Source organism: Vipera berus, assembly GCF_964194415.1.
Source record: "Vipera berus genome assembly, chromosome: 6".
NCBI classification, from domain to species: domain Eukaryota; kingdom Metazoa; phylum Chordata; class Lepidosauria; order Squamata; family Viperidae; genus Vipera; species Vipera berus.
This window is the reverse complement of record NC_138208.1, coordinates 9,188,129-9,200,479: the sequence shown is the minus strand read 5'-3', so window position 1 is coordinate 9,200,479 and position 12,351 is coordinate 9,188,129. Positions and strand designations below refer to the sequence as shown.

The following is a 12,351-nucleotide window of genomic DNA, read 5'->3' as shown; positions in this document are numbered from 1 at the left end:
CGAAGTTGAAGCTGGGCAGTTCCCAGGTTGGGGAAATGGGGGGGTCAGAGGACGTGGGAAAGGGCGACCAGCCTCCTTCTCCCGAGTCAAGCGTCGGTGGGGTAGGGGGGGTCTCCTTCCCAGGAGGAGGAGGAGGGGGGGCGATTTTTCAATAACTCTAACCCCCCACCACTACCAACACCACCACCGGCCAATCGCTGGTCGGAACAGGGACGCCCTCCACTCCGGCCACTCCACCTCCGTGGCTCGGCCCAGGTTGGCCCCGGCGAGGGGACCCCCCCCAAGCTCAGGACCCCTCCCCACATCTCCGCCGCCTCCCCCCCCCCCCGCGCCCTCCCTCTGTCCCCAGGCCGAGAGAGAGGCTGCCCCACTTACGTGCCCAACGTCTCCTTGAACTCGAAGATGCGGCCGATGTCGGCGGCGGGCTTCTTCCAGGACGAGGCGCGCTCCTCGCCGTTCTCCTGGGCCATGGCAGCGGCGGAGCCGAGGGAGCCGGCGGGCGAGGCGAGCGCCAGCCGGGAAAAGGCGGAGGAGGAGGAGGAGGAGGAGGAGGAGGAGGAGGAGGAGGAGGAGGCGGACGGCGGCTTTTGCTTTCTCTTCTTCGGGCGCCGCTTCCTCCTGGCCCGCGACGGCGCCCCGACTTCCTGGCCGGCGCTCCGGAGCTGCTCTCCGGCTAAAGTTGGAGAGTTTCCCGATCCTTCCTTCCTTCCTTCCTTCCTTCCTTCCTCCCTTCCTCCTTTCCCTTTCTCCTCCTGTCTTCTTTGCTTCGCTTTCTCCTCCTTCCTTCCTTCCTTCTTTCCTTCCCTTTCTCCTCCGCCCTTCTTTCCTTCCTTCCTTGCTTCCCTTTCTCTTCCTTCCTTCCTTCCTTCCTTCCTTCCTTCCTTCCTTCCTTCCTTCCTTCCTTCCTTCCTTCCTTCCTTGCTTCGCTTTCTCCTCCTTCTTTCCTTCCTTCCTTGCTTCCCTTTCTCCTCCTTCCTTCCTTCCTTCCTTCCTTCCTTCCTTCCTTCCTTCCTTCCTTCCTTCCTTCCTTCCTTCCTTCCTTCCTTCCTTCCTTCCTTCGCTTTCTCCTCCGCCTTTCTTTCCTTTCTTCCCCACTTCTGCTTTTTCACGCCATCCTTCCCGCCTTGGCTTCCTCGGGTGCAAAAAAAAAAAAAAGGCGGGTGGGTTGGCGGCGAGGTGGAGAGCCGGGCCCTCTACCCACCCACCCCCACCCCCGAGGCTTGGGGAGGAAGAGGAGGAAGACGAGGAGGAGGAGGAGGAGGAGGAGGAGAAAAGAAAGGGAAAGGGAAGAGAAAGTCCGTGCCAAGCGTCGCTTTTTTTCCCCCTGCCTCCTTCCTCCTCCGCCTGGTTCCGCTTTGCAGCGAGAGTGAACTTTCCCAGGGAAGCGCGCCGAGCTCTCTCGCTGGTGTGTGTGTGTGTGTGTGTCTGTGTGTGTGTGCGTGTGTGTAGGAGAGAAAGTGAGAGCGGCGGAGGGCGATTCTCTCTCCCCCCTGCCCTCCGGCTGCTGCAGCTCCAGTTCACTAAATGGCATTTCAGGGAGACGTTTGGCGAGCGTTAGTTGTTATGGTAATAGAGGAGGGCGGAGACTGCTTCTTCTTTTCTTTTTTTTTAATCCTTTCCCCCCCCCCCCCCACTTCATCTCATCCCCGTTGCAAAGCCATCCAGGGCGATCCCGCCCCCCACCCCCACCCCCCTCGTTCCCCCTTTCGAAGCGGCCCGCCACAAATTCGCATTGCACCAGCCAGCCGGACGCGTGTGGGTCGGGGCGCTTTGGCTCCCTCCCTTCCTTCCTTCCTTCCTTCCTTCCTTCCTTCCTTCCTTCCTTCCTTCCTTCCTTCCTTCCCTTTTGTCCTTTCTTCTTCCCTCTCTTCTTCTCTTCCTTCCCTTTTTTCCTCCCTTTTTCCCCCCTTCTTCTCTTCCTCTCCCCCTTCCGCCCCCTTTTTCCCCCTCCTCCCTCCGCCTTCTTCTCTTCCGCCCTCCCTTCCCCTTTTTTCCTTTCTTCCTCCCACTCTCTTCCTCCCTCCCTTCCCTGTTTCTTCCTCCCTGCTTTCTTCTCTTCCTCCCTTCTCTTTTTTCTCCCTTCTTCCCTTCCTCTCTTCTCTTCCTCCCACCCTTCCTCCCTTCCCCTTTTTTCCTTTCTTCCTCCCTCCCTCCCTTCCCTTTTTCTTCCTCCCTCCCTCCCTTTCTCCTTTCCCTTTTTTCCTTTCTTCCTCCCTCCCACCCTTTCTTCTCTTCCTCCCTTCCCTTCCCTCCCTTCTTCTCTTCCTCCCACCCTTTCTCCCTTCCCCTTTTTTCCTTTCTTCCACCCTCCCTCCCTTCTTCTCTTCCTTCCACCCTTTCTCCTTTCCCTTTCCTGTCTTCCTCCCTCCCTCCCTCCCCTTTTTTTCCTTCCTCCCACCCTTTCTCCTTTCCCTTTTTCCCTTTCTTCCTTTCTTCCTCCCTTCTTCTCTTCCTTCCACCCTTTCTCCTTTCCCTTTCCTGTCTTCCTCCCTCCCTCCCTTCCCTTTTTTCCTTCCTCCCACCCTTTCTCCTTTCCCTTTTTTCCTTTCTTCCTCCCTCCTTTCTTCTCTTCCTTCCACCCTTTCTCCTTTCCCGTTTCCCTTTCTTTCTTCCTCCCTCCCTCCCTTTCCTTTTTCTTCCTCCCTCCCTCCTTTCTTCTCTTCCTCCCTCCCTTCCCTTTTTTCCTCCCTTCCCTCCTTCCTGCCAGTGGAGAGGCGGCAGGGCGCGAAGCGGAGCCAACCATGCGACAAGTCGGCCGGCAGTCGGGATTGCCTCGCCAGGAAGGCGACTCCGATCTGCAACCGTGCGCCCGCGGGGCAGAGCCGGCCTGGGCTCCCACTTGGCCACCGGGAGGGATTGGACGGCCGGGATAGGGATCCGTCGGCCAAGACCCTCCCCACTCCCCAGGCGAACGGAGCTGGGCTGCCCCCAAAGTCATCGAAGGAACAGCTGGGCCGCTCTCAGGCTGAAATAACTAACGTGTGTGTATGTGTGTGTGTGTGTGTGCGCGCGCGTGTTTTACAATTAATCGATAGGAGGTATCTGTGTTCCTACTCAGAGGTCCCCAAATAGAGGAGAAAATGAAGCCCCAATGATCTCAAGAGGTCCCAGACTGAGCCATTGAATAACTAATGTAGTCTTCTCTCTTCTCAGTTATGCACCACAGCTGGCTTCCCACGTGATCTTTTAACCTTGGTTAACTCCCACCCACTTCCCCCCCCTCTCCCACCAACTCTGAATCAGAAGCATAACCACAACCACACTGTTTTGCACAACCTCTTCTGCCACAGGGTGGTTGGGGCTCCAGAGCGTCCTGCAAGAAGCAGATCTGTGCCGTATGTGCTGATCTGAAGTTGTAAGTAAATCGCCTTTGCGAACTACTACGCTGTTACTCATCTTGGTTCAGTACCCATACATTTCTGGCTGGGATTAATTGTGGTTAACTGCGATGATTTTGCTGCAGCTAAGGACATAACCCCCAAAGAAGGACTGCAATGCAGCTCCTGCTCATCCCTCATACGGACAGCCTCATTTGTCTGGATTCGGCTTGGAGTACGGTTGGTGAACCATGGTTTAAAGTTGGGCAGGTGCCAGCCGTGATTCATTTAATAAAGCAGTGTTAAAGGAACACGATGAAGCCCACTGTGTAACTTTTCCGCCGCCCCACTGATCTGAGTCCATGTAATCCTCGAATTACAACACTTCGTTTAGTGACTTTTCAAAGTTACAACGGCAGTGAAAAAAGGGACTTATGACCGTTTTCCACACTGACGACCATTGCAGCCATCCCTGCACAGTCACGTGATCAAAATCCAGAGGCTTGGTAACTGACTCGTATTTACGACGGTTGCAGTGTCCCAGGCTCATGTGAATCCGGCTTGCCCCATTGACATTTAGCAGGAATCGGCTTATCGTTTTAATCAACTCTTATCATTTTTATCAACTTATCTTTGTATACCGCCCTTCTCCCGAAGGACTCAGGGCGGTTAACAGGGCATATATAAATAACAATACAAAAATTAAAAAGGAATTAAACAAGTGCCCAATTAAAAATTACAATAACAATAAAAGACCCATTAAAAACCCTAACGTTCCCCATCAGGCCAGACCAGCTAGTTCAAATAAGTGGGTCTTCAGACCGCGCCGGAAGGAGCGAAGGTCCGATGCCATCCGGAGCTCAACCGGCAGTTGGTTCCATAGCGCCGGTGCGCCCACAGAGAAGGCCCTCCCCCTGGGGGCCACCAGTCGACATTCCCTGACCGGAGGCACCCTGAGGAGGCCCTCTCTGTGGGAGCGCACAGGGCGGAGGGAAGTTGACGCCGGCAGCAGGTGGTCCTCGAGGTACCCCGGACCCATGCCATGTAAGGACTTGAAGATCATAACCAAAACCTTGAATCTCACCCGGAAGACAACTGGTAACCAATGTAGCTCAGATAAAGGGTATGACTGACTGATGAGAACATAAGAAGTTCGAAATGATCATCTCAGCCTCCCAAATTCTTTATTAGCAATTTGAATAATTTACACACACACACACACACACACACACACACACACACACACACACACATATATATATTCAATTTCCCAATCGGATTAGAAGCTCAGGGATTCCCATACAAAGACTGACCAAGCCCAGCCCTGCTTAGCTTTTGAGATGGAGCCATCCAAAGCCCTTGTGGTGCCCGTCAAAGGATTTATTCTAAATACAGGGAGTCAACTCGACTTACAACCGTTCATTTAGTGACCGTTCAAAGTTACAGCGGCACTGGAAAAAGGGACTTCTGACCATTTTTCTCGCTTACCACCTTTGCATCATCCCCACGATCACGCGATGAAAATTTAGACGCTGATTTGTACTTACGACGGTCGCAGTGTCCCGGGGTCACGTGATCCCCCTTTTGTGACCTTCTGACAAGCAAAGTCAAGGGGGAAGCCAGATTCACTTAACAACCGTGTCACTAACTTGTCAACTGCAGTGATTCGCTTAACAACTGTGGCAAGGAAGGTCGTAAAATGGGGCAAAATTCCCTTAACAAATGTCTCACTTAACAGCATAAATTTTGAACCCATGGCCACGGTGTGTGTGTGTGTGTGTGTGTGTGTGTACTGCAATGGTGTGAAAAATAGTCATAAATCCCTTTCTTCAGAGCCACTGTAACTTCAAACAGTCAATAAACAAACTGTTGAAAGTTGAGGACTACCTGTACTAATGGACATTGTTAGTCATTCAAATCTTCCAGGCTCTGGATCAAAATCCATCTTTGTAATTTACTTTCCCTGTAAATTAACTTAAAGCAGGAAGAGAAAGAGTCAAGGGGTTTCTCCAGACAGGTCAGAGGTCGGATTTGAAGCTAAGCAAATAGAAGCACCTCTTAAAGCTGAATTCACAGGAAATTATAACAGAGTTGGAAGGGACCTTAGAGGTCTTCTAGTCCAACCCCCTGCTCAGGCAGGAAACCCTGTATTGTTGCAGAAAAATAATTGTCCAATCTCTTCTTAAAAGTCTCCCGTGATGGAGCACCCACAACTTCTGAAGAATAGATTAGGGTTAGGATTAGGATTAGGATTAGGATTAGGAATAGGAATAGAATAGAATAGAATAGAATAGAATAGAATAGAATAGAATAGAATAGAATAGAATAGAATAGAATAGAATAGAATAGAATAGAATAGAATAGAATAGAATAACAGAGTTGGAAGGGACCTTGGAGGTCTTCTAGTCCAACCCCCTACTCAGGAAATACCATTTCAGACAAATGGCTGTCCAGTCTCTTCTTAAAAACTTCCAGTGTTGGAGCATTCGCAGCTTCTGGAGGCAGGTTGTTCCACTGGTTAATTGTTCCCACTGTCAGGAAATTTCTCCTTAGTTCTAGGTTGCTTCTCTCCTTGATTAGTTTCCATCCGTTACTCCTTGTTCTGTCTTCTGGTGCTTTGCAGACTAGCTTGACCCCCTCTTCTTTGTGGCAGCCCCTGAGATATTGGAATGCTGCTATCATGTCACCCCTGGTTCTTCTCTTCATTAAACTAGACCAGGGGTCTTCAAACTTGGCCCTTTTATGACTTGTGGACTTCAACTCCCAGAATTCCTCAGCCAGGCACGCTGGCTGAGGAATTCTGGGAATTGACGTCCACAAGTCATAAAAGGGCCAAGTTTGAAGACCCCTGAACTAGACATCCCGAACTCCAGCCACCGTTCTTTATATGTTTTGGTCTCCAGTCCCTAGCTTCAAGCACCCCAAACTTCAAGCAGCTTGAATTTGGCTGGTTCCAGTTTCATTATTTTCAAGATGTTCCACATTTCCCATTGTTTGGTGTCTGTAATCCCAGTTTCTGTTTGAGGAAATTGGGCTGTTGTGATTTTTTTCAAAAATTTTAAAAAAACTCAGAAACTGTGTTTATAAGTAAATTCAGTCAGATTTTGTCTGTTGTTAGCGAACACTGCCCTCTGGTGGACGCCAGCTAAGCTTTTAAAAACTTTATCTTCTTGTGCTGGGCTATTAATCAAAAGTGGGTAATAAAAATAATATTGTTGTGCCTGTATTAAAAGTCATTTGGCTATTAATATAATGCTGGGTTAAATACACCAGGGTATTAAATTGTAACATGAATGAATGAATGAATGAATGAATGAATGAATGAATGAATGAATGAATGAATGAATGAATGAATGAATGTCTTTTGCTTGGCTTTATTGATTACAATCTAAGAACCATTGAGTTATAATCAATAACTAATTAAGAGATGCCTTCACCCACCTATGCTAAGACAGAGTAATTATAAGAAAAAGGCTCCCTGTACAATTCCTGCATCCATTCCTCACTTTATTTAGCTTTTCTCTCTGCAGTTTTGAAGCCTGGTCCTTGTTTCAAAAAAATTATTACGGTCAAAGGCCAGCCTATGGTTCTTATTTATCTATATTGCATGGACAATGCCCATTTTTCTTAAAAAAGTTTTGATTGCTTGGTTTTTACCACCATCTAGATTTTTTTTTTGACTCCACTTTGAAGATAGCCCAGTACACAGGATTCCAGATGCAGACATATCACACATGTGCACGTCACGTTGGAATCTTTTCTAATCAAGGAATACATCACAGTTTTGCACTTGCATCTATCAAGGTTTTGGAAGACAGAATATTGTAACAGAAAAATAATATGAAATGTTTAAAGAAGCAGGATGGGGAAGAGCATTGATGCCTTTAAACTTTGAACTCAGGAGAAGGCTCCAGAGAATATCGTGGGCAGCCAAGAAAACAAACTAATGGGGCATCAAACAGAATAGCAGAGTTGGAAGGGCCCTTGGAGGTCTTCTAGTCCAACCCCTTGCTCTAGCAGAAAACCGTATACCATTTCAGACAAACAGCTGTCCAATCTCTTCTTAAAAACCTCCAACAACTTGGAGGCAAGTTGTTCCACTGATTAATTGTTCTGTCAAGATCTTTCTCCTAGATTGGTTCTCTCCTTATTCGGATGCTTTGATGAGTCCATACCTACCAATGTCGGAATAGGAGAAGCCATAATGTGCCCAATGAGACTCTGCAGAAGCAAAAGTCGGACTTGAAAGAGGCAGGATAGGAAGACTCCTCTGAACCTTGATGTTGGAGAAGACTCCCAAGAATACCATGGACAGCCAAGAAAACAAACTGAGGGATCATCCAACTCAGGGGTAGGCAACCTTGGCTCTTTTATGACTCGTGGACTTCAACTCCCAAAATTCCTGAGCCAACCAGGCTGAGGGAAAAGGGAGAGGTTTCCAAGCTGAGCCATGCTGGCTCAGGAATTCTGGGAGTTGAAGTCCACGAGTCATAAAACTAGGCAAACAGCCTAGTTTTAAATATCGGAAAAACCAAAGAGATCATTGTCGATTTCAGAACAGGCAGGCACAGCCACACTTCTCTGTGCATAAATGATTCACCTGTGGAGATGATTACCAGCATCAAATTCCTGGGTGTGCAGCTAACGAGTAGGCTGGCTTGGTCACTCAACAGCAAGACACTGGTGAAGCGGACACAGCAGCACCTGCATTTTCTGCGTCGCATAAGAAAAGCACTTTCTACAGAGGGATGATCGAGAGCATCCTGTCATAGGGCATCACAGTTTGGTTTGGAAGCATCCCTGCTTCAGACAGGAAGGCGGTGCAGAGAGTGGTGAGGACGGCAGAAAAGATCATTGGCAGTTCCCTCCCTTCCATCCAGGACTTAGCACACAAGCGTTGCTTGAGCAGGGTCCGCAGGCTTGTCTGGGACACTACACACTCTCTTCACAACTTGTTTTCCTTGTTATCTTCTGGGAGAAGGAGGCTCCGTGGTATCCAAAGCAGAACATCCAGATTCAGCTATAGTTTCATTCCATACAGCATTAATCTTGTGAACTCACAAGCTTCCTCCTTCCGTTATATATTCAAGATGGGCAGTATTTAATATTTATTTGTTATGTATATGTAGTGGTGTGGGTCTATACATATGTGTATATAGTATGGTTAGGTGTGTGTCATGTGTGTGTTCCACTTTGAGAACGGGCAACTAAATTTCATTTTTGATGTGTACCATTGTGCCCACAGTATAAAAAAAGACAATAAAGGTTATCTTATCTTATTGCCCAGCACACTAAAACTCCCTTTTATGACCCAGTAAATCCCTGAATTTGGGATAGAGTCAGAGCCGAGCATTTACTGGCTGGATGCTCTTCCTGATGCCTATGTGGAGTTCACAGCAGATATTTGTGCCCTAGGAAAGAAACATCTGTCACTACCAAAGATTGAACTCTCAACCTAAGAGCTGTGGTGGCACAGTGATTAGGATGCAGTACTACAGGCTGACTCTGCCAATTGCCAACAGTTCGATCCCGATGGGGCTCAAGGTTGATTAAAGCCTTCCATCCTTCCGAGGTTGGTAAAAATAGAACCCAGATTGTTTGGGGGGAATTGGCTGACTCTGTAAATCGCTTAGAGAGGGATGTAAAGCACTGTGAAGCGGTATACAAGTCTAAGTGTTATTGATACTGCTATTGCTATCTATCTATCTATCTATCTATCTATCTATCTATCTATCTATCTATCTATCTATCTATCTATCTACCTACCTACCTATCTCTGGTAGAGCAGTGGTTAGAATGCAGCATTGCAGGCTAACTCTGCCTACTTCCAGCAGTTCGATCCTGGCTGGCTCAAGGTTGACTCAGCCTTCCATCCTTCCAGAGTCAGTAGAATGAGGACCCAGATTGTTGGGGGCAAGATGCTGACTCTGTAAACCACTTAGAGAGGCCTGTAAAGCACCATGAAGCAGTATACAAGTCTAAGTGCTATTGGTACTGCTATTGCTATCTGTCTGTCTGTCTGTCTGTCTGTCTATCTATCTCTCTCTCTCTGGTGGAGCAGTGGTTAGAATGCAGCATTGCAGGAAAACTCTGCCGACTGCCAGCAGTTCGATCCTGACTGGCTCAAGGTTGACTCAGCCTTCCATCCTTCTGAGGTTGGTAAAATGAGGACCCAGATTGTTGGGGGGGGGGGGCATAGGCTGACTGTAAAACCGCTTAGAGATGGCGGTAAAGCACTGTGAAACAGTATATAAGTCTAAGTGCTCTTGCTAAGTGCTATTCCAAGTGGGAGGCAAGTGTCACAACGCTCAGTGCACTAGAGATCAAAATTCCCAGAGGTGAAGCAGACTATTTCCCTGGCCCGTCATAAGGTCTTGGTAATATTTTGTTCCCAAGACAATGAATTCTTGAGCAAAGCAGAAGAGGAGAACCCTGGAAGGTGGAATAATAACAGTGAGAGGATGGTGGTTCCCTTTCTGACAGGGATTGCCTTGCCACTGATTGCCCTCCTCTTTTTCACCCTTCAGCCTTTCCCAGCGCTAAAGCTTTCTCCAGAGAGCTGGGTCTTCACGTGATGTATCTGAAGTAGGACAATTTGAGCTTGGTCATTCGTGCCTCGAGTGAGAACTCTGGGTTGATGAGTTGGATCAGGGGTAGGCAACCTTGGCTCTTTTATGACTGGTGGACTTCAACTCACTAACCCCTCAACCTCCTTGCGTTAAGCTTACCTACAACAACCATGAAGGTAACGCAAACCTGCCAGAGAGAAGGTTGTTGGGAATATCGCAAGTGCATCCAAACAGCCCCCTCTCCAAATGCCTGCTACAAAAGGTGAGAAATGACAACTTTGTGCTTCCACTTACCCTTCCACCGAAAGACTATATCGGCACTGAGCCAATGGCAACTTGGTGCTAACCTCACCTGCGTTTCAAAGAGTGTGTTAAGAATCTCCGAGGTCCATTAACCCTTGGACAAAGAAGTGCCTGGGACACTCTTGTGAGCAATGTGTCAGCAGCACAATGGAGGTACTGAGTGTTCCTTCTGAGTCATTACAGGTGTATTGAGCTGAGATCCCGAGCTTAATCTGGGTTGATTGTCAGCCTTGCTGAGCTATTGTGGAGCAAGGAACAGTCCTAAAACTCAAGCCTCTTTGCTTAAATATACAGCCTGTGGCCTGCCCACCAGGCTGCCTGTGTAGAACTGTGTTTTATTTATCAAGCATGCTGTGTAAATTGTGAATATAACTTACAGGAGAAAAACTGCTGGGGAAAAATAAAAGGTTTCCAGAACTTTGGCAGATACTTTGGAGGAAGCTGGTGGAAGCAGCTTTTTCTCCCCCAGTCGGCCCTGCTGATAAACTAGCTTGTTTAGGCTTCAGAGCTCATTAATTAAAAAAAACAATTATTATTTATATCCCACCTTTATTGTTTTCACAAATAACTGAAGGTGGTGAACATATCCAAAAAAATATTCCCGCTATTTTCCCCACAACAACAACTGTGTGAGGTGAGTTGGGCTGGGAGAAAGTGACTGACCCAAAGCCACATAGCCGTTTTTCATGCTTCAGGCAGGACTAGAACTCACAGTCTCCTGGTGATTGGCCCAAAGTCATCCAGCTGGCTTTCATGGCTAAGCTGGGACTAGAACTCACAGTCTCCTGGTGATTGGCTTAAAGTCAGCCAGTTGGCTTTCATGCTTCAAGCAGGACTAGAACTCACAGTCTCCTGGTGATTGGCCCAAAGTCATCCAGCTGGCTTTCATGGCTAAGGTGGAACTAGAATTCACTGTCTCCTGGTGTTTGGCCTAAAGTCACCCAGCTGGCTTTCATGGCTAAGGTGGAACTAGAACTCACCATCTCCTGGTGATTAGCTTAAAGTCAGCCAGTTGGCTTTCATGGCTAAGGTGGAACTAGAATTCACTGTCTCCTGGTGTTTGGCCTAAAGTCACCCAGCTGGCTTTCATGGCTAAGGTGGAACTAGAACTCACCGTCTCCTGGTGATTAGCTTAAAGTCAGCCAGTTGGCTTTCATGCCTAAGATAGAACTAGAACTCACTGTCTCCTGGTGATTGGCCCAAAGTCACCCCACTGACTTTTATGGCTAAGCTGGGACTAGAACTCACTGTTTCCTGGTGATTGGCCCAAAGTCACCTAGCTGGCTTTCACAGTTGTTAAGTGAATCACGGCAGTTGTTAAATTAGTCCCACGGTTGTTAAGTGAATCTGGTTTTCCCATGGTCTTAGCTCATCAGAAGGTGGCAAAAGAGGGTCACATGACCATGGGACACTGCAACGGTCATAAACATGAGTCAATTCCCAAGCGTCTGAATTGTGATCACGTAACCACAGAGATGCCGCAATGGTCGTGTGAATAATGGTCCCCGAGTCACTTTCTTCAGTGTGACTTTGAACGGCCACTAAAGGAACGGTGGTAAGTCAAGGACTAGCTGTAGTTTTACAGGCTTATAATTGTCACCGGTACATGGTGATATTTCTAGTTCTCATGTTTATCCTGCAAAGGGGTGTGTGTTTGTGTGTGTGTGTGTGTGTGTGTGAACCCTGCTAGAAGACCAAGCACTGAACAAATTCACTCATTTTCCAGGCTAACTGCTGACGAAGGTCAACTACTGTAGTTCCTTTGCTCCATCTGCTTCCAACTGGACGGATTCTCACCCATGTTGCACAACCGCAGAGCAATGATAAATCACAGGCGTGACCCGAAACTCAAGAGGTATTCTCAAGGGCAAGATCTACCCGAAAAGCTATTTGCTTGCTTGCAAAGCCATCGTTCTCCTGGTAGGAGGAGGACTGCAGCTCTTTGTATTAAAATTCTAATTTCCGTTATCTCCCTATTTCCTTCTCTTCTGTGTTTGGCAAGCAGTGGAAGGACTGTTTGTCTCTTTCTTTTTTTCCCCTCACCTGAAATTAACTTGGCTGGGGCTTTTATTATTCTCACACAGGCCAGAATGCCGTTTTAACGAGAGCAGGCATTTTAATTATTTATTATTTATTATTTATTAATTTAATTTGTATACCGC

At 47.8% G+C, this 12,351-nt stretch overlaps 1 protein-coding gene across 2 annotated transcripts in view; it reads right to left on the bottom strand.

Moving 5' to 3' along the window:
• Positions 1 to 1,123, bottom strand: part of CAMK1D (calcium/calmodulin dependent protein kinase ID) — a 187,401-nt gene extending 186,278 nt beyond the window's left edge. For both annotated transcript variants that reach the window (XM_081330845.1, XM_081330846.1), the window contains exon 1: positions 376 to 1,123. In XM_081330845.1, the coding sequence (XP_081186971.1) occupies positions 376 to 470 (95 nt within the window). In that variant the 5' untranslated portion in view covers positions 471 to 1,123. The remainder of the gene's footprint in view (positions 1 to 375) is intronic.
• Positions 1,124 to 12,351: the final 11,228 nt, after the last annotated feature.